Raw genomic sequence first — 26360 nt, 5'->3', positions numbered from 1 at the left:
AGGATGACTTGATGTGGGCGGTCATGAGTTACCCACTGGGCCGACTGACTGTTCCAGTTGGGAGACTGGTGTGTGGAGATGCTCTGAAGAGGAATTAGGTGTTAGATAAAGAAAGGATGTTTGCAGGGCCGGCTACAGTAAGTGAAGATGCTTAGTGTTCTCCCATGAAGTGATTCATCCAAACAGGGTCTGGAGAAGGCTCTTGGCTAAGCATCTGATGGTGCTTTGAGAAGCCAGGGTGGTGGTGGGACTATCTGTGTGGATATCAGAATCAAAGAGAAGAGGAGGCTGAGCCCGTTGTCAAAAGGAAGACCCTGAGGAAGCCAGGCCATGGTGGCACCATAGAAAATTCTAACCTAGAAAGGCCACTTTGCATATTTCTTCTGGTCATGTGTATTGAACTACTACTGTGCCCCAGCACCGTTCCTAGCAGTGTGAATGTCATGTTTTTACTTTTGTTTCTGCCCCCCCCCCCCGGGGCGGGAATTCTTTCCAGTGTCCACTTTCCTGGCTTAAATTGATGAGTGATGTTATAGTGGACTTGCTACCACCTTTTTACCATATAGTTTTTTTTTTTTTTACTTACCTTCTGATAGGGCAAAAAAGCAAGCAGTAAAATATTTTAAGGACTAATGTTACATGTAATAATATATTTCCTACTAAATTAATAGTCACTATTCATTTGTTGAGAAAGGTAATTCATAAACTTTAGTGGAAACAAATCACTACTTACCCATTTTGCTTTAGAATATGCTGTGATACAGAGATGTGTGAACGGGTAAAGATTCTACAGTGATCATTGCTGATGCAGAAAGATTACCAGATTCACTGGTTCACTCGGGGTGGCTTTCATTGTTCGTTCATAAGTATAGTAATTGATATCACACCAGGCTCTGCCACTATGAATTATGCCAGGAGGAAAACCTCAAGAGGAGAAATTAAGGCTTCAACCTGATTCTCCCACATTAGGTTGTGCCATTTGCTATTGTGTTGTGAATAGAGGTGTGAGGATTAGGAGTGTGTAGACCCCTTCCTCGGTGTGGGATACAAGTGTAGTGTGCTGCGTAGACAATCCACCGGGAATCTGTGCTGACATGGGGTGCAGGTGCACGGGAGTGGGATGAGGAGAAGCAGCTGGTCGTTCACGTGCACGTTAGTTAGTGTGGGTGAGAGATACGAACAGGCATTGCTTTTGAGGAGATGGTAAGGGAGTACCCGGAGCTTGAAAGGAGAAAACCTTCACTTCACAGCTGGTTTTGTCACTGCCCTCCTGGATGACTCTATTTTGACATTATGGTGAAATACAGAAAAGTAGCTGGCTTGTTAAACATCAGTCACTTACTCGCTAGAGTTGTGAAGGCTGGAAATCCAAGATCAAGGACCTTGGAGATTTGATGACTGGTGACGATCTGCTCTGGTTCAGAGAATATCTCTCCCTGTCGATTCTTGAAGCTTTGCAGCTTTTAGGGAAGCATAAAAATTCAAATCATGGTGGGTACTCCCACCTCCTGTGCAGAATTATTCCAAATGAAATGATGTGACGGACGGTAACTTTCAAGAATGTGAGGTGCCATCGGGCAGTGTACCACTTTACGCAAGCACGTGTATTCTGTCAAAAGCCGCTTTCTCCCCCAACAACCAAGAGTCATTTTTAAAATTATGTAATTATACATACGGTGCAGATGGGCAGAGTTATTATTAGTTTATGTTAATACAAGTGCACACGATTAGAATTAGAACATAGTCATTTTGCATTAGGACAATTACAGCATAACTTAAAGGAGGTCGTTACTTGTCATCTTGGATTTTTTTTTTTTTTTTTTTTTGGGTCCGGTGGAAGTGACTCATCGGGGGAGGGATTTGTTTTGACTCTCAGTTTCACGCTGGTGAAGAAGGTATAGCAACATTCATAGTGGAACGAGCGGTCCCTGCCCATGGCAGTGATAACAAGCATCTTGCTTCTTACTCAGCAGATGAGGAAACAGAATGCTGTGGATTGCTTCTCTGCTGCTTTCACAGGGCACTTGGGTAAGGAAAGGCTTGCAGGTTATAATCGATCATCCAGGGGGAAACCAAGAACAGGAACTCAAGACAGGAACCTGGAGGCAGGAACTGAAGCAGGGACCAAGGATGGATGCTGCTTACTGGCTGGCTTGCTTGCTCACATACCTTTCTTAGACAGCCCAGGCCCACCTGCCTAGGGGTTGACAGGGGATCAGGTCCTCCTAAAGCAATGAGCAACTAATACCACATACCCCATAGGTGTGCCTAGGTGAGAGTCTGAGGGAGGCGGTCCCTTCATGTAAGTCCCCAGGTGTGTCAAGTTAACAAACCAAGATTTTTTCATTGCACAGAGAGCTCAGGTCTGAAGTAGGGCTGTCCTGGGATACTCCAGTTCCTGCTACTGGGCTGCATATCTGAAAGCTTCTAGAACCTCCCTAAATAGTACCACCGGCTAGCACCCAAGTATCCAGACACATCATCCTGTAAACGTAACTTTTATTCTCTTGTAATTGTCATCTCGGAGACTTACTGCCTCTGTCCGCTAACCTAGGCCTAGTCTTGAATGTGTCTAGCCTCTGTACAGTCTTATCTAGGCCTAGAATGTTTTCAGCCTCTGAATCTTACTGCTGAATACACTGGCCCTTTCTAGACCTCTCCGATCTCTGGCTGGCTGGTTTAGTTTAGTTTCTCTCAGTTTCTTACTGAGTTGCTCTGCTTGGCTTCATACTAACTTTAGCAATATTTTTCTAATTTTCTAGATCCTTCTCATTCTCTGGCTGGTTCCTTCTTTGTCTGTCTCTGTAAAACTCTCCCAGTAAAACTCTCTCTCTCTCTCTCTCTCTCTCTCTCTCTCTCTCTCTCTCTCTCTCCTGCTTAAGTAGCTTCCCTTTGCTCTCTCTTTTCCCTAGACTTGGGCATATCCTATTCTGTCTGAACTTTCTTTGATCCAATCACTTTGTCTGCCACTCAGTGAAACATCATTTCAAACATGGGTGGTTCCCTTACAAACCAACTTCACCTTCATTGTTGGGGATTAAAGGCGTGTGCTAAGGGCTGAGCCGCACCGCAACTAGAAACAGGTTTTTTCTGGGGGTTCACAGTGTGATTAACTACCCTGCAGTGTGATCCTCTGGCAGATGATGTGCACTGAAGCCCTAATACCTGTCTGAAGTTACTCACCTTTCTAATGCAACACCATCATCATTTGAAAAATCTCTGACAGTTGAACGACTACAGAGTCAAGCAGTTCCCTTAGAATTAGTCGCTTGCAGGTGTGTTGCCAGGCAATGTTTTTTAAAAAACCCTTTTCTCCAGTTTCACATCCTTCCTATCAGGAGACACCTTTACTCACTGTAACTTAGACTTAACCGGTTGTTAGACGCTCAGGGGCATGCTCACTGCAGAGAGGAAAATGGAGGAGCACAGCTTAGTCTGACGAAATCTGAGCAGCGTGTCTCTTCCCTTTCAGTTCCACAGATACTCATCCTGTGCTTGGTAGTTTCTAGGCCACCGGCACAGAGAGCAGACCCGGCCCCTGTTTTGTGCAGGGGACAGCCTGTGTGTTCCCGTTCTCTGTATAGTAAGAGAGCATTCAGGGAAGAGTTATGGTGGGACTGTGACATGCCCACTCTTGTGGTTTCCCCTGGTTGTTCCCCGCCCCCACCTTCCTTCTTGGTTCTTGGTTACGCTGCACATGGACGTTGAATTCATGGACACGTTTATTTCCAAATTCCCCTTTAAACGACTTAGACCTCTTTTTATTTATAGCATTACAGTGCAGATTCAGGCAGAACATGGAATGGTTTTTTTTTTAAACGATGTTTTCACAGATATGTTTTTAGCATAGGGAAAAATGCATTGGTTTTTCTTTCCTTCTCTTTTAAATTTTCTATTATAAAAATGCAAGGTTGGGTTTTTGGGGGGGGTGGTTGGTTTTTTTGTTATTGTTTTTTTCTCATTATCTGCTTTTTAGGCTTCAATTTTCCTGATAGTTTTCAGTCTTACTAATTAAAAAAAAAACTTTTAAGCTTTCTGGCATACATACATACATACATACATACATACATACATACATACATATGATTATGAATGAAGCATTATTTTGATAATAGAATTACCAGTTAGTTCACCACCCATGCTCCATGTATACTCTTCACTGAATGCCTTATATGTTAAAGTCAGTGCCTATGTCAAGAAAACCATAAAACCTGACCTCTGCACCTCTGTGGTACATACTTTAAATCGTTCTCTAAATCACTCCTTGTCCAAACTTCTTGCAAGTGTAGGTAAAATTAAAAAAACAGAAAACCACCCATAGCATAGCTATGCTCCAAAACGCAGCAGCTACCTGTAGTCGCCAAGAAACAAAGTAGTTACTGAGGTCAACGCTCCTGGAGAAACAGAAAAAAGAAGATGAGCTGGACTGAAGGCCTGGGGTGACATCTCTGGTTACAGCCTGTTTCTCTTTGCGGGTGTGAGCCATCTATGGATGGAAATCCTCCCACTTTTCGGTATAAATGCTACATCATGCCTGTGGTTTTCTGGAAGATGCAGTGTGTTGATAATGATGTCATTGTGCTTGTTGATGAGTTGTCTGGCCTGTGACTGGGCACAAGGCAGAATGCTCAGCATGTGGAAGCTGGCGTTTTCTCTCGCCATTGTCGAGGGTCTATGCATTCATTCTGTTTCAAAGGCCCTGGCAAACATGTAACTTGGGATGAAAGGGGTTTATTTTAGCTCACAATTCCAGGTTATGGTTCATCGTTTTAGGGAAGGGGGAGGGATGTCAAGTAACCAGGAACTGGAGGCAGCGAGTTCCAGCTTCTCCACAACCGAGAGTCGAGAGGAATGCTCTAATGCAAGAATGCTCATTTCTCCTCTCTTCCTTAATGGTTGAGTGGTTCAGAACCCAAGCCAAGGGGATGGTGCAGCCCACTTCATGCTTGATTCCCTCATCAATTAATGTAATCAGGGAAATATCCCATAGACATGCCCATAGGCTGACCGAGTGTGGACAGTTTTTCACTGAAACGTCTTCCAAGCTGAAGCTAAACTGTGTCAAATTGGCAGTCAGAACTAACTGCCATCTTGGAATGCTTCTGTCCTAATTCTGCAGAAGGTATGTGTTGTGGATTGCCCTGGAGTTATCTGTATTTTGATGCTAATTACATTACCATTGCTGGAAGGACAGCTGCCTAGTCACATACTCTGGACTCAGGTGACTCCACCAGAACCTTCTCCCCATTGAATTTGTAAAGTACAGGTGAGGGGCAGGTACAGGATAGAAGGAGGCCTGTCATTGGATGAGATGGAAGAATGGGCGGGAGAGAAGTTTGAAGGAAGAGGAGGAGACTGGAACGGAAAGGAGAAGAGAGAGGAAGGGGAGAGAGAGAAGCCATGGCAGGTGATGTTAAGATTCGGCTCCGTGTATTTACAGGTTGTTATTAATATTCTTAAGGGATGGAAAGTACCGGGCTTTGTATGTTTAGGTGGGCAATTATAGCTTATCAATTGGGCCAAAGGTTATTGTGTTGTGTGTTCTTTCATGTGCAGATTTAAGTGCAGTGGAGTGTGGGGCTGCTGGTCTGGGCTGCCACGGAATTGGAATGCGTGCTTCTGGCAAGATATCCCGCAGATATCTTGGGGCACTAAGGTGCCAGACCTAGAGCGGTAAAAGACAACCTTACCGTTTTTTTTTGTTTTTTTGTTTTTTTTTTTATAATTTTACAACAACAGGTATATGAGCTGTTTTAGGGAAAACAGCTCCATTAATATCTATTAACCATCCAACACAGCCCAACAGTGTTGGTGCCCCCCCCCCCACTTACTATGTAGTGTTAATTTGTTGAATTATTTGAGAGTCAAATTTTAGACTTTTCAGATTGAGTAGACAACACCACTATGTTATTTTTCTCATGTATGTATATATTTAATTCCTTTAAATATTGAAATAAATAACTGCCATATAACTTTTAATGGCTTGCAAAATGAAGACTTTTGAACGTTCTTCTCAATGACTTTAATTAATTAATTTTTTTGCCCCACTTTGAGCTTTTAGAAAGCAGATGGCTTATATTCAACTTCACCATCAACATGTCATCCAGTCAGTGATTTCTTATGAATCACCTACATTGTACACAGTGTTGGTATGCAATGCCATGAATTAACCTCAGATACTCGAAAGTTGCCTACAGTCGCATGCACAGTTTTGAATATTCAATTTGCACTATATTTTCACAGCAGTGTAAATACCGAGTTATGCATAGTTAATTATCAGACCTCTCATTCGCTTTTCCCAATAAAATGCATGTTGGTTTTATAAAAGCAAACCACGAAGAATGATTAAATTGCATGATTCAGGTATCATTTCCTGGTGTGGCTCCTTCCCCTCAGGGCTACTTTGCCCTTTGCATAACTCAATTTAATTTCTTGTATCCAGATTTCATTATGTAAGAATCAGGACATTTGGGCCTTAAACCAAATTGCCAAGATACATGAGAAAATTTACCGATTAAAGTAACAGATTCTAATGTCATTTTAAAACCTCAACCAGCTGTGGACGCACATGTCTTTGATCCCAGCACTCAAGAGCCAGAGGTAGATGGATCTCTGTGAGTTCGAGGTCAACCTGGTCTACACAGTGAGTTTCAGGCTGGTCAAGGCTACCGAATGAGACCCCTTCTCAAAAAACCAACAAGCTACAACACATGTTTAATTTGGGTTCTGTGCATTTGCATGTGTGTGTGGTGCAGTTCTTCTATTAATCCGAGGTTTATTAATGCCTATAAACCTGTAATGTTGAGGTCTTGCTGTGTGTTATTAGGTTTTTCTATGGTTCTAAATTAGTTATTTTCGGATTGGGTTGAGGAGCTCCCATGCATGTATATTATGCTCATCTGTGTGTACATCCATGTGGAGGCTAGGTAGAACCTTGAGTATCAGTCTTCAGAGAGTCCTTCCTTCCTCCCTCGCTCCCTCGCTCCCTCTCTCCCCTCCCCCCTTTTCTTTTTCTATCTTTTGGAACAAAGCCTTTCACTGGCCAATGAGCCTCAAGGACCCATGGCAGCTCCCTCTCCCTCCTGGGTTCTGGGTTATAAGAATATGCCCCACTGTGCCTAGGTTTTAATAAGTAGAATCTGGAGAACGAGCTCACATCCTCGAGTGTACGGAGCCATTGCAAGCGCTCTACAAACTGTACAACCCCTTCAGCCCAATGTTCTAAAGTTAGGAAGAAAAATTCCAAGTGCCCCTCTGAAATTGCAATGGTATTGCTTTCCTTCTCAGAAACACACTGCCTTCCCCCACCCTACACCCGTCTGTTGGCCGAGCAGTTACCCACAGGCAGCCTGAATCAGCTTAATAAAGGAGCCATCCCTACTCCCTGTTCATGGTTCGCATGGCTGCAGGTGACGATGTCTTCTCAGTTTGGGAGCAGTAGACCAAGCCTCACTCCCAACAGCTGGGGCTCACACAATGTCTGCGTTCAGAGGGACGGGCAGGGGGCAGCTTGAGAGCTGTCAGTCTGGTGGTGACCTAAAGAGTGTGGCCATCCTGAGGCATGAAATGGCCTCCGTGAAACCAGCCACCTGCTTCCAGGTGAACCACTTCTTGGATCTTTGTTGCTTAGTGACAATTTTCTTTGTGTAACAGCTCCTTTCTTCTTTCAGCTTCCATATTGAGTCTGATAGTTGACCTCCTGTGTTAGGTACTGTGGTGGTTTGGATATACTTAACGCAAGGAGTGGCACTATTATTAGGAGGTGTGGCCTTTTTGGAGTAGATGTGGCCTTGTTGGAGGAAGTGTGTCACTGAGGGGGTAGGCTTTGAGGTCTTTGATATATGCTCGAGTTTGGCCAGAGTCAGTCATCTTCTGTCAGCCTTTGGATCAAGATGTAGAACTCTTGGCACCTTCTTCATCACTGTGTCTTCCTGGATGCCGCTATGCTTCCTGCCGTGATGATAATGGACTGAATCTCTGAACGTGTAAGCCAGTCCCAATTAAATATTGTCCCTTATATGAGTTGCCTTGGTCATGGTATCTCTTCTCAACAATGGAAACCCTCAGTAAGACAGATACTCAGCACACGTCATTCACTAGAGGGTCCTGCATTTCACAGAGCATATTGCCTGGTAGCAGGATTGAGATTCACAAGAAGAGAATCCCTGTAGTAGGGCCACGAACACACACGCAGGAAGGCATGGATGCTTATGACTGTGTGCTATGGCTGATAGGGAAAGGCTTTAAGAAGCCCCGGAGTAGAGTCCATAAAGTAAGAAGTCTTTAAAGAATGTTATCCAGGTTTCTGCGGTGAAGGGCCTGCATGTTCGTAGTTGTGTGTCTCAGAGTGATATGCATTCATTGGGGTGTGCTGGATCACTCTCTGTAGCCCAGAGGGTCTCAATTTTCCTAACGCTACGCTGCGGCCATTTGAAACCGTTCTTCATGTCACGGTGACCCTCCCTGCCAACTGTAAAATTATGCCATTGCTATTACATAACTGTCATTTTGCTACTTTTATGAATCTTAAATATCTGTGTTTTTTTGGTAGTCTTAGGTGACCCCTGTCAAAGAGCCATTCGATTCCCAAAGGAGTCAACTCACAGATTGAAAATGGCCGCTTTGGCCTCATACTGAGAGCAAAGCTCAAAGAGAAGGAACTTGAATGTTAGCACCAGCAGGGTCTGATAAGAGAGGCTTCTAATGGATTTGCTGAATTAGAGGGATGGAGGTGTGTGTCTGTGTATGTGTGCGCATGCATGTGTGCTTATGTGTGTCTGTCTGTGTTCAACAGTGCTAAGGAAGGACTGGTTTGTTACTGTGACAAGTTGGAGAGCCCTCTTCTTCTTAGCATTCATACTTAGTATTCTGATTTCGCCTTGATTTTTGACGCCAGTGGGGTGGAACCAAAATGAATTTATACATTTAACTGATCATTTAGGAACATTAACCAAAACTTTTACAGCACTGTGCACTATGAAGGAGAATTAGATGAACTTTTTGCCTGCATACCAATGGAACATAATCCCGTTTCTTTCTTTTTTTTTTTTTCTTTTAGTTTTATGAGTGCTATCAACTTTAACGACTCTCTGGCCTTCTTTGCTACCATACAAAATGGCTTAGATCCATACATGCTGATTTAGCTCTGAAAGCAAGTTGGGAGGAGGAAGGGAGTAAATTATATTCTAGCAGATTCTCCTTATGTTTGTATCATTTTTTTTTCTATCTCTCTCTCCAGTAAGCCGTGAAGCTCTTTTGCGTGAGAACCAAAGGTGAAAGAAGCCTGCTGTGCCTAACACTGCCTCTAACCGGTCCAGATGCCCCATGTCCACACCAGCTACTTAGGGCACCCATATGCTCATACCAGTGCCAGGTTGTGGGAAGGGCTCTCCATGCTTTGTTGAATGCCTTGTTGTTATATTGAATTTCCAAATATTCAGATAAGTGGCCCCGTAGTTTCCTTTTGCCTTGGAGTCTGCCATTTTACAGCTAGATCTATTTGCAGGAAGAACATTTATGTAAGCCAGGTGTTAGTTGTGCACACCCTTAATCCCAGCCCTTGGAAGGCGGGGCAGGTGGATCTCTGTGCGTTGAACCTGGTCTACAGAGTGAGTTCCAGGACAGCCAGGGCTACACAGAGAGACCCTGTCTCAAAACACAAAAACCAGCCAAACAGACAAGCAAAAATTACATTGTGCTTCAACATACATAAACCATTGTAAGTTAAGAATAGTAAAACACTCTCAGAATGTACTTGAGGGAACTTCTCTCTCCTCAGGTCAGCCATGGTCCTCACACTGAGTCATGTGCCTCTTGTAACTTGTTGCGGCCATTAGAGTTGGCAGAGTCTTCTTGGGCTTTGACCCACACTTGGTCCTCTCTACTTGACCTGTAGAGTACCCTGCCATTCCGATTTTCTCATCCTCTCACTGAGGCTCCTTCTCTTTCCCTCTCTGGTCCATTCTTCAAACCTCTTGTAAAAATGGGGTGCAGTAGGAGCTGGGCCATGCCGTTGTCTCTCTGTGCAGTCTTTCCTGGTTTTAGACTCTTATCTGCAGACGGGTCACTCCCAGATCTGTTGAACGTGTGGATGTGTCACCTCTACGGGGACACTACCGTTGAATATCCTGTAGCCAAGCTGAAAGCACTGCAGAGTTGACCTTTAAAACATTCCATCCAGACTCCTCTGTCTCACCTGGTAGAGATGTGGCTTCAGTTGCTTAAGTAAAGCAATTAATAAATTAATAATAATAATAGTAATAATAATAATAGCAGTAATAATAGTAGTACCTTGAACCTTATCTTTCTAATTTAATGTGATGGGGAGTTTTAAGTTCTCTCATCAAGATAGAGAATCTAAATTGACTGCTTGTCACCGTTCGTCTGACTCTGGGGTCCTCAGCACAGCAGCCATTATGTTCCTCTTAATAAATTGAGCTCACAGTAATAGACTCAGGAAGGCATGCAAGAGTCCTCCATGCCTCCCGCACACCCAGCTAGCTCATCTCAGCTCTTGCTCTCTCTCCTCCCACACTGGTCTCAGGCATGCTGGCCTCTTGCTGCGATTTCAATCACAGAACCACGCTGTGTTCCAGAACGCTCTTTCTTAGAGTCTACACAGTTAACTCTCTGCTGCTTGTCGAGGTGCTGAATGGTACCTTCCAGTCCTGGCAGCCTTTCTCACATCCCTTCTTCGTCCCAGCATTTTCATCTTCCAGTGTAGCTGCTGTACTATTTTCTGTTCTTTGTGTACCTACAATTCCATACACTCAATAAAGACTTGTTGAGTGCAAAATGAGTGAAATACATCTAAGGGTGTTTGGTTCTTTTTAATCCCCTTATGTCTCTGTAATCCTTTTAGTTTGTTCATTTACCAAATATCACATTTAAAAAACACACGTGTGTATTTTTTTTAAGACACTGTCTTATTTACGGATGCCAGGTGAGTATCAAGCTTGCAGTGTATCTGAGGGTGACTTTGAACTTCTCATTCTCCAGCCTCCACCTCCTGAGTGCTTTTACAGGAGTGTGCCACCATAACCCAGATTATGTTGAGGTGTGGGTTGGGCCAGGGACTTTGTGCATGCTAGGCAAGCCCTCTCCCCTTTAGCTGTTGCCTCAGCCTGTTTGCTAATTTAAGCACCTGAACGAATCTTTAAGAAAAACGGTACTCTCTATAGAAATATAAGCAAAGGTCTGTCATCAACAGCTCAGAGACAACTTTATAACTATTATATGTAATAGTTGCAGTGTAAGGAACCCTATCAGCACAGCAATAGTTTGACATGTGTTAGTTAAGAGGATTCTTTCCTTTCTAAGTCAGGGTCTTGCCATTCAGTTCACGCGGGCACTGAATGTGTGGCTTTCCTTTCAGTGTCCTCCCGGTGCTGAGAGCCTAAGTGGACGCCATCATTTCCAGCCAAGAAGTTATCTTTTCTCTGTCTTAATAGCCCCTGAATTGCTCAACTCCAGGGGTGGGAAAGTTCTGTTGATGAGATGAGAGGGAGCGGGCTGGCAAATCAAGGTTATTGAGACACCTCTGAAATACGGTTTATTTTACCTTCTGGCATATGCTATCAGATTGTCCCAGTGAGCGTGGCTCCTTTTGTCCCTTGAATATATACTTTAAAACTAAACATCAGATACTCTTCAAAACTAAGTATGTTAAGATCTCCAGTGAACACAGGAATTTAAACGTACAGACTCTCTGATTTAATAATTGTCGGATATCCTATTTTATGAATGAATCTAGCTGGAAGAGATCATTGAAGGGAAACAGTAGAAAAGTTGTGCAGTTTGCCATAGAAATGAAGCATTGGCTTCTAATACACAGTCGCCCTCTTGTTTTACAGATTTATTTTTAGTTTTGTGTTTGTTTGTGTATGTATGTGTGTCTGTCTGTGGGAATGTTGCACATGAGTGCAGCTGTCCAGGGAAACCAGAAGAAACTGTCCGATACCCTGGACCTGGAGTTACTAGTAGTTATGGGCCACCCAATGCTGGTGCTGGGAAGTAAACTTGGGTCCTCTGGAAGCGCAGTAAGCACTCTTGGCCACTGAGCCATCTCCCTGGCCCATACATATGTAATTGTTAAAAGTGTGTTATGTAAAGGTAGTGATTTGTTCATGACTTCCGTCATGCAGCCTGGAGACTATAACTAGTAGCATGTATTGCATTCTTGAAAATTGTTGAAAGAGTGTATTTTAAGTGTCATTGTTAAAACGTTGGAACTATATGAGATAATACGTATGTTAGCTGGGTGAGCCATTCTGCAGTTTATTAATTATTTCAAAAAAAAGCATTATATGAGATAGATGTATATATTTTATTTCTCAATGAACAATAGAAAAAATAATTTAAAGTTTACACATAACACTTTCAATGATATTTCGAATGATTAATGAGCTCTCTATTAAGTATTCTTTTAGGTATACTTTTTCAATTATGGAGATAATATGTTACAGATGTGATGAAATAATGAACAGCTGGGTCTTGGTTATTCAAGCTTGCCTTCTCAGCTTTTCAAGAGCTGAAGCAGGGGGATCACACATTTAAGTCCTGCCTGGGGTGTAATTCTTAGTGAATTTAAGGCTATCTGGACAGCTGAGTGAGATCTTGTCTCAGAATAAAAAGCAAAAGCCAACCGGGGTTGTATCTCAGTGGTCAGACTCTAGCTGGGTTTGCACAAGTCCCTGCTTCAATCCCTCACAGTGCAAATAGTAATAGCAAAGCAAAGCAAACACACTTCTGTCTTAGCTTCCTCTAGAGCAGTGGTTCTCACCCTTCCTAATGCTGCGACCCTTAAGTATACAGTTCTTCATGAGGAAGTGACCACTCCAACCAAAAAAATTACTTTTGTTGCTACTTCATAGCTGTCAGTTTGCTACAGTTGCGAATCTTAATGTGAATGTTTGTGTTTTCCAGTGGTCTTAGGTGACCCCTGTGAGGGTAATTTGACCTCCACAAAGGGGTTACGACCCACAGGTTGAGAAACGCTGTTCTCTAGGAACTATGTTCACATGGTGTTCTCTCCTTCTTGCATACACACCTTCCTTAGCTTTAACAGGAGTCCTCCCTTGAACATCTGAAGACATAATAACTTCAGTTTCTCCTGTTAAGAGGAGATGGGTGTGTTAGTGAGTTTTCCCTGCTGTAACAAAGTACCTGAGGTAACCACCTTAAAACAGTAGAAAGGTTTGCTCTTTAGTTCATGATGTAAAAGGGTCCAGTCCTGGCTCTAATATTTTTAGGCATATGGTTAAGGGGAGGTACAGTAGCACAGTGGGAAATGCATGAGGAAAGAAAGCGCTTGCCCCCGTGAAGAGCGGAGCTTCTTCACCACACTCTATCTCCTCTCTGAGTCTGTTTTCTTAGAGACTCCCAGGTTCTCCATGTTGCTGCAGCTGAGAAGAACTGATAGTGCTGTTTGTGTAGCAGCAATTTTTATATTACGCCAAGCTGATGCTATGCCCAGGATGGAAGTGAACTGCTGTGAGTGAGATGAGGCAGTTTCTGACCGTTGCCAAGCTAGTACCTTCTTAAACCACCTTTCCCCGAATCCCTGGCCTTTCAGGAGGTTCTAGCAGGTGGAGAGAAATGTCGCTGATTGGTAAGCCTCAATGAGGAATCTCTGCAGGTTCTTAGAATTGGATACTCGGCAGTTCATCCTGCTGCCTGGCACAGCCTGCCGGAGCCCTCGTTGCTGTTTGAATGCTCAGGGAGGTCAGATGGCTCTTTTAAGGGGGATGTTAAACTCCTGGATATTCTGGTAGGAATAAAATTCTGACACTTAAATTCAGGTTTTCATCTGAGGCTCCGTTTCAGAAAGCACAGGAAAGGCATGAAACAGGTCACCACATGAGAGACTAAGATGGCTTTACTCTCAAAATTATTCAGCCTTCGCATTCATTCATGTGTTTTTAAACCTACAGTTCACATGAAAAATTCAACGGGAAATGCCCCTGCAGTTAAAGCATTTGCCTGGCAACCCTGGCATTTGGATCCCCAGATCTCAAGTAAATGCCAGGTGGGCATGGCTGGCCCTCCCCAGGGCACGCAGACTAGTGATGCAGGCGCAGTGTTGGACTGAGAGATGCTGCTGCCCCGCTGAATAAGGCAGAAGAGTGCTGGGATGATAAGGGGAGGTTCTTTGCTTCAGTCCGGAGCCTCGACATATATGCTCATACATAGAAATGATATACGTGCATCTATACACATGCAAAGCGTACACACACACACACACACACACACACACATACACAGACACACATACACACAGACACACACACACAGACACACATACACAGACACACATACAGACACACGCATGGAAACACACACAGACACACAGACACACAGACACAGACACACATACACAGACACACACACAGACACACGCATGGAAACACACACAGACACACAGACACACATACACACAGAGACACACACATGGAAACACACACAGACACACATACACACAGACACACATACACACAGACACACAGACACAGACACACACACAGACACACATACAGACACACACACATAGACACACACACAGACACACACACAGACACTCACTATACACAAGACAAAATGCAGGGAGAGAGAGAGAGAGAGAGAGAGAGAGAGAGAGAGAGATGCATGTGCTTTTAAGAGACTCCTGTGTTTGAGAACTTACCCATCCTTCTTTTCTGCATTGTTTGTACTTAGTAGGGCTCTTGGTGTCCTGCTTGTGCTTCTCAAAGAAGTCTGGTGACAATTATCACACTCTGTCATTCTTCTCCCCCTTTTAGATTGTGTCACATGGTCTGTGGCTATGTCTAGCCATTTCCTGTATATTCAGTATGAGATTAGTGTGTGCTTTAACTTTCTTATTTGGGTGGAAAACTCTATGCTACTTTGCTAGCCCATACCTTGGGAGACAGTAGAATGTCTCCATACAAGACAGGTTTTCACTGTACCCTCTCGCCTGTCCTGGAACTTGTATTGTTCCTGTCTTAGTCTCTTGAGAGCTGAGACTACTGTGTCCAGCTAAGTGGATTTTATTTCTTATGGGCACAAAATAATTTTTGTATTCTCTCTTCGCCGTTGTTGACTCTTGAGCATATGAGGTCTAGTAAACATTTTAGAACATTTAGGCTTTAAAATCCAGTTTCTGCTTTCCTTTGTGATGTTACCCTGAGTTATTTTGAATTTCCTTCTTCCTCGTTCCGGTTGAGTCTTCTTTACCACGTGTAAGTTAAAATTTCCCTTTAGACTATTTTGTGCTGGGGATTACTCGGGGCTCTTAGTGTATCAGTTCATTTACTTTTGCTGTGACAGAGTACTTGGAACTGAACAATGTGTAAGGGAAAGTGGTTCTCTTATCTTATAGATCTAGAGGCAGAGTTATATCTAGTGAGGTCCTCATACTCTACGCGTGCTGATAGAAGAAGGCAGCGGATGCCTGTGACAGCAGGGGACGGGACAGACTCCGTAACCTGCTGTGCAGTAATTGGACCTTATGAGGATTTATCTGTTCCTAGGAGAACTTGTCCAGTCTCGCAAGAAAGACGTCATCCCCTCTTAAATCCTCGTGTTCCCTACTTCAGTACCAATCAGTCTCAACCTGAGTGGTGATTGCATCAATGGAACGTGTCACCGGCAGTGCCAAGCTGCCACATGAGCTTAGTGGCTGAATTTTGGGTGGCAAAGTCACCACCAGGTGTCTGCAAGAAAAGGCTGTGCGTGTTTGCTAGGTATTTCTCCCGGCAAACACAGAGACTCAGATTCTAAAATATTGTCATAAAAGGAAAATCCCCAGTCCTTCCTCACTGGGCAGTGTTTCACCCGCCACTAAGCAGGACCCACTTGGATAAGCCTCACAGCCTGTGAAATGCTTTCCCTGAACAGCTGAAGTGAACAGTACCAATCCCAATCCATTGGTCTCCTTCCTGTTTATCTGTGTACATTGTTAGAATAATGGATTATGTCTTCTTCTTAAACTGACGTGGTTGCTTCTGTCATCCAGTGATGGAGTATAGTTCTTCATTCTCGTTAGCCGGTCAATTCAGTGAACAGGCGCATAGCCACACAGGGTGTCCGGACAGCAAGGTAGGAAGTGTTTCAGAATGAGAGAGAGGACTCATTGCATTACTAAACGTGCTCAACCCTGGAGATAAACACTCTCTCTCTCTCTCTCTCTCTCTCTCTCTCTCTCTCTCTCTCTCTCTCTGTCTCTCTCTCTCTCTCTCTCTCTCTCTCTCTCTCTCTACCTCCCTTCTCTCTCTCTCTCTCTCACACACACACACACATTATATATGTGATATATATTCATATATATTAACTTCTATATGTTTGAGTGCATGCGTGCATGCATGTTATAAAGAAACTAAAAAAAAACACACACAAACTGCAGGATTTTTTGATGCTATTAGTTTAAGAACAAGGTATTTGCATATCATTAAGTTTACCCCATTAAGTGTATGGTTCAGCCTTTGGTCCATTTACAGAACTGAGTGAGCTTGTCATCGATCCCTCAGTTTAGCATTTCATTACCTTCAGAAGAAAGGAACAGAATGTGTCGCCTTAGCCTTGGCCTCGATAGACTGAGTAGACTGTGTCCTCTATCCACCACATTGTTTCCTCAGTGCTGCAAGCATCTGTCCCACTGGGCTTGTACAGCTCTCCCAGTGCCTACTGCTGCTGGATGCTATGAGCATCGCCAGGAGGCTGCACCTGGGAACTGCAAACAGCCAGGTGCCTCAAAGCAAACTCGTAGCTTGGCCATCATCTCAGACTTGGGGAAAGAGATTGGAAATGGATATGCAGCAAGCAAGAGCACCATGAAGAGGCTAAAACGAGGCCTCGCCTCATTCACTCCTGAGGGCTGTCCCTGGAGCGTGTGGCTGAAGCAGTTCACAGTGTCAGATCCTAGCCTTTGATAGCTCAGAAGGTCCCCCATCTTTCTATGAGATGGGAGGTTTCAGCTCATATCTCCCGTTGAGAGAAAATGCATTTCCCCTCAAAGAATAACTACCCAGATTCTTTAGTTTAGTTTGGTTTTGTTTTCCCTGTCGTGGCTCACTAAACTCTGAAACTCTCAAAAATTGGGTAAATATTGGATAAATAGTTACAACGAGCATTTCAGGTATTTAGGAATGACCTAGGTCTCTTTCTTCCTTCCCTTTTTTTTAAAGCTTGGATTTGAAGGGTGCCTGCATAGTTCTTATAGCGAACCGTTATTTGCGATTGAGTACCAGTATCTCCCTCCATCTTCCCGTGGGTATGCTTACCACCCACATTGACTCCTTCCTCTTCATAAGGACCCAGGACTCAGGTTCCCAGTGCGTAAGGACTCAGCGATCGACTTAGACGCTTCCTGCATGGCTGTCCAGCGTGCCACCTGCCTGGTCCTTTCTTTATTTAAGCAATCGTGTCGCTGAGTGCTTTCAAGCCAATATAAATTGTGCAAGTTGTAAGTAAAGCAAAAAGAGTGTTCTATCTGACTCGAGCACCCCCAGGACCTGTCTGCTGACACGGATGCACTAAGCTGATCAACTTCCTCTGATAACTTGTGTCTTGGTTTGCATTTATTACTGGATGGAATGAAGTTTATTTGCACGCAGAAGAGCCCCATGCCTACCTCCACCCACTCAGGCCTCCGACCCTCAGCTACTTTTCTCTGTAGACCCACCTGTGGTAATGGAGTCTCACACCACAGGCTTTCCTCTGACTCATCTCCTTGAGAACATTTGTTAGGTTTACCCAGCGGTCGCCTGCCTCAGTCTGGAACTCATTTCCCTTGCTGAGATCTACTGTGCAGCTCTGGGACTTTCTGCTGATCTGCTGATCGTTGGATGCGTGTTTGATTGGTCCCTCGGTCTGGCTATGATACCATGCCATCGGGAACATGCACACGTGGGTTTTCATCTGACCGTATGTTTTATTTCTGGGTATATCTGGTTATGGGATATCTAGCATACAGGGTAAACCCAGTGTTTGACATTTGAGGAATCACCAAACTGAAAGTGTCATGTGATTCTACCCTCTTGCAACAGTGTGTTAACAAAACTCGTTATTGTTTGGCAAGAGGGTTGTTTTCAGTAAAAATATAAAGTCATTAACGTAGAAAAATTCCAATTAGGTATTCTTATACTCACTTAAGTGGCTCCCAAATGAGGCACGTGACGCTAGAGACTGTGTGCTACTTTGTGTACAAAACAACTCATTGCGTTCTAATGACCTTATCATTCATGCTCCCTGGGTGCTTAGGACCAGGCGGGCTTTCTTCTGTGTCTAAGGGAGAGGTGAAAGGTGTGGTGATTACCTGTGGAATGCAGTTGAAAGTCAAACCCCTTCGTGAATGCTATTAAATAAAATTGAAACAGGACAAATTGAATAACAAAATAGAGTGTGAACAGATACACTACCTGTGGTTCTCTAGGATACTGGGGAGAGAGATGGTGTCAGGGTTACAGTGCCAGCATTTTATTTGCTCAGGGCAGTTTCCACCTGCCCGTGCCTGCCGTACTTCTTTCGCTGGTTTGTAAGTCCGTCCGCCAGACATTCCCTAACAAGAATTCAGTGCAGGGTGATTCTCCACCTCTCCCCTTCGGCAGGCTGTAGATCAATGTGTCGAGAAATGCAAGTAAACTGTAGAAGACTTTCTAGTACTCAGATTTGGGTTTTATTGATCTAGAAGCCCCAACAATATTGCTAAGAAAACTGTGTAAATCTGTGGTGACTTCCTAACGCAGCTGCCTGGCTCTTCCCCAGCCTGTCCATCGTCCATTACTAGGTGTCAGAAGTACAAAGACACACACATCTTCTTCTGCCCCCACCTCTGCCTGCTTCTCGCTCCTTAGCTACTTACTGCCTTATATGGGTGCTAAAGGCTTGTGGTTCTCTCCTGTCTCCTGATGTACATACTAGAACCTTTCCTCCCAAGGCTGGTGCGTGATTCTTCTCTGGGGGAAGAACCTTTTTCTCGTTGCAGGACTCAGATAAAGCCCCCTTCCCACCCCACCGCCCACCGTGAGGAAGTACTTCAGAGCTGGATCAGTGCTCAGCTTCCTGTCCTATAAGGTCCAGAAGCCCAGAGAATTCCCAGGGTATCTGGGGAAGATAGAAATTAAATAAAACATTTTTAAAGGGATACATACTGTCCTTGAATAATAGATCTAGGACGGACAAAGTACACAGACATGAGCAGAGTAATGGGAACAGGAAATGTAGGGAGAGGTGAACGCCACTGTAGTGGTAGGGTGGCTATGCAAACCCCCATCTATAAGGCATTAATGGTCCCAAGCATCTACAGTGTGGCTGCCTGGGGAGAGCTTTCCTAGCACAGCAAACAGCCGGCCAACAAAATTGCTCTCCTGTGAGAGTCTCCATGCATAATTGATAAAATTCCAGCCATGTGGGGGAATCGATCAGTTTGTCTCCTCAGTAGTTTTTCCTGTAGACAAACATTTATTTTTCTATTCGAACTTGTGAGACTCTAAACATAATTCTAAGAACAGCTCTCTTTTGTCCCCTACCCTCCCAACAGCACTTTTCAAGGCACTGAATCGTTCTGAATGGTCAGTCAGGAACACCCCCTTTCTTAAGTCACCAGCGTCTCCTCTCCTAAGTTCTTCCCCACAGCATCTGGAATTTACCCTCTGGGACATCTCCCTATGAACATTTTCTTTTTCCTGAGGCCCAACACCATGTCTGTTCTTCCTCACCAGACCCAGCCCCTCTTCTATTTTTTTTACATCGGTTCTGGTTTCCCTTTAGGAATTCTCTCTCTGTCAGACAGCCCGAGGGAAGGTGTGGTCTGCCAGGGTCTTTGCCTCCTCTTCGGCACCTTGCATTTGAACACTTCATTTCTGGCACGTCCCCACCGAAAGGAGAGTTTCAGCAGATCCCCAGATATTGTTTTATGGATCTGAACTGCTTCTGTATTAACTGGTTACACTCAGCTTTGGGGGGATGAGTACTCCTAACTATTAAAAGTTAAAAAAGTTGACTCTTTTAAAAATATAAATCAATGTGATATTCCCATACCACCATTTTGTATTTATTTATAAGTGGTTTTGGAAGTAACTGTTAGGAATGCTTTCACACCTGTAGATCTCTCTCAGCTAAAGATATGATAATCTTTTGTTAAAAAATATGGATCAGATTTACACACACACACACACACAGATTTTTTTTTTTAAATCTACTTTTTCTCATTCTTTTCTGACTTTTTTCCCCATATATCAAAACATTATGAACAGATCTGATTTATTTCATTCAAGTGTCAGACCCTGGTATACCTTGAGGTGCATTTCCTCAACAGGAAGGCTATGTGTTCCCTAACATGGCCATTTAATTCTCATTAACTGGGGGTGTGGCTGACCCTCACTCACTGTGCTGTCAGGCTTTGGTGTGATAAGTGTTAGGGAGTGCGTGTGAATGTTTCTTTCTATGGATTTTTAGAGAAAGTTTTACTTCCCACCTGGATCCTTCTGTATACCGGGTTGTGCATAGCTTATTTTATAGGGTGGGCGGGGTCTTACTTTCATTTTTAAAATTTTTACCAGATAATAACTGTCCATGGTCTAAAAGTCAAATAACCTCTAACTGTTCTTGTCCTGGCTGTCCCCTTCCCTCTCCACTTGGAACAGCCCCCTTGACTTTAGGCCCCACATTTCTCTCCAGTTTAGCTTTACTATCTCTATATGATGGTTATTCTGGTGCTTCTGGATTTTTTTCCCCTTTTTACTGAGTGCAAAAGACGATGATTTAGCCTCCAGATAGCTTCCATCCTAACACCATTGTGTTAAAACATGTAATCATGTCAGAAAGGAAAGACTTGATTCCACCATCTTAAGGAGAAATATTTTAGGGAGGAAAAGAACCCCTGTGTGTTCATAGTGCACAGCCACTGAATTGTTCTGTAAACAAATTATTAGGTCCTGAAGATGTGGCTGTGACAGCAGCAACATTGGTTCTAGTTTTGCTTCAGTGTTAAAATGGCATTTGAGACATATTTACATGTTGGCGTCTTATCCCTGAGTGAGTTTAGCCGTCCTTAAAGCCTTGTCAATTAGAGTCTTAATCACCAAACATTTTATAGGAGCAGAGGTGAAAGGTCATCTCTACTTAAAAGAATAATTGTGCTAAGAGACGAGTTGTTCTGGGAGCCCCAGATCTGCATGAAAACCTCACCAGGGAAAAACAGTAATTGCCTCAGCGTGAGAGATGGACAGACTGCGTTTTAAGATAATTGGAGACTGTCTTTTATGTGTTCTCTTTGGTTTAGTTTTGATTTCACACATTTTAATTTGTGCCTATCTCTTAATTTTTTCTCAATGCATTCCAAAGAACATAAAACACTTCTGAGGCCCTCATTACCCCGTGTAAAATTACCTTCTTCTGTATCACTGGATGCAGTTTTTCTTGTCAGGCTTAAGGAGGAAGTGTCTTTGAGCAGGCTATTATGTTTTAGCAACTGCACACAGTGGGAGTTCTCCAAGTTCACATTTGGTAAGCTCAAATACAATGTAGCTCACTCCCACAGATGACTATCTTAAAAGTATCCTTCCTGCCCATCTTTTTCTCTTCTTTGCTTCAACATAGACACCATTTTCAGGCACCTTCCCTTTGGCTTTCTGTTACTGTTCCTAACTGTAACACATTTTCCCTTGTAATTTATCTGAATGTTGGCTTAAGCCACTCCCTCTGCAGCCTCAGCCAGAAGTGGTCAAGCTAAGCATGCGCCTTCATTTGCTGAAAACAGGCAAGGGTGCCTCTAACACTCCACCTCTGTTTCCTTTGGCAAAGGTGCTGAGACGTGAGCTAAAGGAGAAAGAATATTCTGTGCTGAACGCCGTAGATCAAGCTCGAGTGTTTCTGGCTGATCAGCCGATAGAGGCCCCTGAAGAACCCAGAAGGAACCCACAGTCAAAGACAGGTGAGTGTGGTTCATTTCTATGTCATTGGAAACTCGCGTTTTAGGGGGAAAAACAAAACAAAACAACAATAACAGCAAACAAGCAGCATTTTCCTCGCAGCATCAAGTAAGTACAAATAATGACCTGTTGCATATTTAGCTTAAAATGAAGCAAGAACTAACTTCTTTATTAGGAAATAGCAATTCTTCACATAGTAAATTTAAGAGAAAATTTGGCGGGTATCTTGGGGCCAGTGTATCATTATTAAATTTTGCAGTGTTGCTAATAAAAGTATCATGGTATATTTGAAAACAAACATGCAGAACTGAAGACATAACTCAGCAGTTAAGAGCACTGGTTACTCTACCAGAGGACCTGGGTTCAAATCCCAGTATCCATATGGTAGCTCACAACCATCTGTAGCTCCAATCCCAAGAGATCTGCTGTCCTATTCTGACATTCAAGGACACCGGGTACACACACATGGTGTGCAGACATGCATGCAGGCAAAATGCTCATACATGTTGTGTAAAAATAAATAAATATTTAAAAGACACGTTGTTCAAAGTATTTTTCCACTCTTTACACGGGGAAAGCAGGTGGGCAGAGTACCTAAACTGTGTCTAGTAGCGATTTCTTGTAAGGGGATGCAGTGGGAACCCCTCCCACCACGGAAGCTGGGAACGATATGTGTATTACTTGCCCCCCTACCCCATCCCACCCCACCCCACATAGAGGGCATTCACTGTGTTTTCTACCATTAGCTTTATTTTCTGCTCTGGGTCCCACTATCTGTGGAAGCAACCAATTAGGAATCCAAGTCTAACGGAGTCTCCCAGCTCTGGTCCAACTTAATCACACACAATTATTATTTCTGTCTTTGAAAAGTAAGCTCTCCTGAAGGCAAAGAATGACCTTCTAGACCCTTTGCTTCACCGGGCCCTACAGCTGTGGATCCAACTAACTCGGATTGAAATTGTTAGGGAAAAGAATTCGCATCCGTAGTAAGCATGTACACACATTTTCTCTTGCTGATATTGCATAAAAGCTACCACAGGACGGCTGCTTACCCTGCATCGTTTGTATTTTATTCTGTGTTTTAAGTCACGGAACATGACTTAAAGTATACAGAAGGCTGTGCTTAGGCTACGTGCAAATACAATGCAATTTCATCTGAGAGACGTAGACCTCCATTGTTCTAATAATGGATGCGTGTTTCCTGTTACATGTGTATTACTTACATACCCAGAGTATGCACATGTGTGTGTGTGATGTCTGCCTACTGTTGTTAAGTCTGGGTTCTCAGCCTTTTATGTATGGTCTTGGGATAGTTTAGGCTTTTCTTTTTTTCTGTTTTTGAGTGGAGGTCTCTAATCTTATAGCTCTGGTTGTACTAGAACTCACTGTGGATAGGCTGACTTTGAACTCATGAAAATACACCTCCCTCTGCCTCTAGAATGCTGGAATTAAAGGGTTGCTCCAATATATCCAGCTGCAATCCTTACTTTTCGTAGCGTTAATCTCACTGTACCATCCTATGTTTGCAACATAATACTGCTCATGCATTATCTGTCCCCCACTCCAGTCTGCGAGCAACCTCAGAGAGAATCCTTGTTCCTCGATGAAACTTCCTCACTGATGTTCCATTATATGCTGGAGAAGCTCTTGGATCTAGCACGGTGTTTGAACTATAATCCAAGCTGTCCTGTGTATTCTCAGAGCCTCTTCAATACTTCTTCTGACTATTGTCTTGGCTCCAGTTTGTGCTTGAGTGATTGTGGAACTGTGTTGTCCTGGTTATTCCACATGCTCTCATTTTGTCTGTTTTCCTTAAGAATCCTTTGCCCAAGAATGTTTAAGAGAGTTCTGATGTCCTTTAGGTACAGTGTTTGAATGGCTCCATAGAGATGAAGCAGCCCAGATCTACCTAGGGCCCCTGAGGGAAATTCCATGTCGGGGTCCCAGCCCCACCCTCTGTACTGCTTGCAGATACATTGTGCCTTTTTCTTCAGATTCTAAAGTTCTCTTCTGTACCCCTAGTTGAGTGTTCCCATTTTAGGAATGCCTTGTATGTGTGAGGCACTGGGCTAGAGTCATAAAGACTACTACATAAGGTATGAGATAAAGAACTAGCTTTATTTATTATTCTGCCTTTGCCTATAGTCTCCTCCAGGAAGGTGTTCAATAACTGTTTAGTTAATAATCATCTACAACTAAATTTTAAAACAAAGAAAAGGAACCAAATTATAGAAAGTTTTTGGGAAGAATTCATCTCCTCAGATCCTTAAAATCTTGAGTCTTCAATGCAGATGAGAAGCTTGGAGAAGCTGGTGGTGAGAGTAGGGATGAGTGGTGTAGTATTGATTTTATTTTTCAGATGAAGTGAAACTGGACTACAGCTACTTAGAGCAAGTTACCAGGACTTAAATGGAGCTCATATCCTGTAGAGATCAACAGCCTCCTACTCCCTGTATCATCTTTCCTTATAGTTCTTGAGCCTCGCCTTAGAAATTCTGCCCTCCAGGTTGTTTAGCCCAGAATTCTTAGTGCGTCTATGGGATTCTTTGTTTTTCATCACCAAATTCAGTCCTCGAGCAAGTCCCCTCATTGCTACATGGAAACTACACCAGAATCCCTTACCACTGTATGTTGCTCCAAAGGGACACCACCTCTCACCCAGATTACCCTTCAGCTTGGCTCCCTCCCTGCTCCCCCTTTTAAGCGATCTCCTTCCTGCAGCAACTGAAGAATAATAACTAGCAAATGAAAGTGTGAGCCAGCTGACTTCATGTGAGACTCTTTAGGAAGGTTCATTACTGCTGGCTATCTTGTTATCTCTACCCTGGTCTCTCAGTTGATCTCATTTTATCCTTATTTCTGCCATCCTGACTACACTGCTATTTCTTGAACATTCAGGGTTGCTCCGATCCCAGAACGTTTGTGTGTCTCTTCCCTGTTTCTGGAACATTCCCACTGCTCTCCCAGATCCCTATGCCTACTTCTACTACCACTACCTCCCGCTCCTCCTCCCACTCTCTCCCCTCCTCTCTGCTTCTATCCCTTTTCCTACTCCTCCCGCTCCCTTCCCTCTTGGATCTTCATCCAAGTGTCATGTCCTTAGTTCTTCCCAGTAGCCATTGCTGCAAAGTCTCCCTTTTCTGTAATTCCTAGTGTTTGTTCAACATGTATATGACCTGTTTGCTGTATGTGTCTTACCGCCTTCACCTTCCACCTAGATGAAAGTAAGCTCCATGAAGACAGGACTTTTTTTCACTGAGTACTCTGTGTGTGTGTGTGTGTGTGTGTGTGTGTGTGTGCCTGTTGTGCCCACATGTGTACACGTGCATGCATATGTGCATCCATGTGCATGTGGAGAACACAAGTCAACATGCACTATCTTCCTCAGTCATTTTTTTATGTTGTGGTTTTAGTCTCCCACTATAAATGATGCTTATCACTTGGCTAGACTGACCTGCCAGCAAACTTGAGGGTCACCATTCTTTAATTGCACAAGCATGCGCACTCCGGCTATGTCTGCACACAACCATGCCCAGCTTAGTAACTCAGCGCTGGGATCTGAACTCAGGTCCTCTTGCTTCTGTGAGGTGAGAGGACAGCCATTTAAAACTTTAAAAGACATGTTCATAGCTTCTCTCCTTTGCTCTTAGGCTCAGGATTTTGCTCAGTTCCCATTTCCGATGACCACATCCCGGGGGCTGGCAGGAGGAAAATGTTACATCAATTTAACTTTTTATGAGGGTTTCTTTTTTTTTTTCTTTTTTTCTTTTTTCTTTGGTTTGGTTTGGTTTGGTTTTACAAGGAACCATTTCCCAACCCTCTCCTCCCTTGATATTATGTTTTGTAATGGTAGCCCATTTTACCTGCTGTTAAGAGTAAATGGAGGGAAATTATCCATAATAGCTTTTATCCTTTCTTTGTTTACTCTGACATATGCACAACCGCTATCGGAAAGAGAGACTGTCTGAGCATTAGTCATCCCGAGCAGTAGTGAAGAGCTGCTCTATGTTGGAGGCATTATTCCTAGCCCAAGCCGTGTATGGCTTTCAGCTCTATTTAATAAGCAGCTTTTGACTATGCTCTGTGCATTATGCCCTCGGGTAGAAAGATAGATCCCTCTCTTTTTAATTCCAGAAAATACGTTTCTCCATCATTTTTCTCTCAAATGACTTTTTCTCTTGCAAGCCCCATTCCCCTCATTTCATTTTTCTGTTGCCAACTTTATCAATTATTAGTGTTGCATGTACTTTCGAATGTTTGAAAAGCAGAAACCACCCAGCATTTATTGTGTGTGGGTGCACGTGCATGTGAGTATGCGCAGAGGTCAGAGGTTAACCTCGGATATCTTTTTCTTTAGCTGCACTTTACCTCCTTTTGATGCAGGGTCTCTTGTTTTTGCCTATAGCTCTTGATCCAGCTGTGTATCCATATTGT

The 26360-nt window shown here is 43.5% G+C and overlaps 1 protein-coding gene across 13 annotated transcripts in view; it reads left to right on the top strand.

Annotated features, from left to right (window-relative positions):
* Utrn (utrophin) overlaps window positions 1-26360 on the top strand; it is a 502827-nt gene that overhangs the window by 365561 nt on the left and 110906 nt on the right. For all 13 annotated transcript variants that reach the window (XM_087636075.1, XM_087636021.1, XM_087636135.1 and 10 more), the window contains 1 exon segment: window positions 21799-21928. In XM_087636075.1, the coding sequence (XP_087492201.1) occupies window positions 21799-21928 (130 nt within the window).

Source organism: Rattus norvegicus, chromosome 1 (genome assembly GCF_021556685.1).
Source record: "Rattus norvegicus strain SHRSP/BbbUtx chromosome 1, alternate assembly SHRSP_T2T, whole genome shotgun sequence".
In the NCBI taxonomy this organism is placed as follows: Eukaryota; Metazoa; Chordata; class Mammalia; order Rodentia; family Muridae; genus Rattus; species Rattus norvegicus.
Note: the sequence above shows the minus strand (reverse complement) of the source record. Positions and strands in the feature narration are given on the sequence as shown.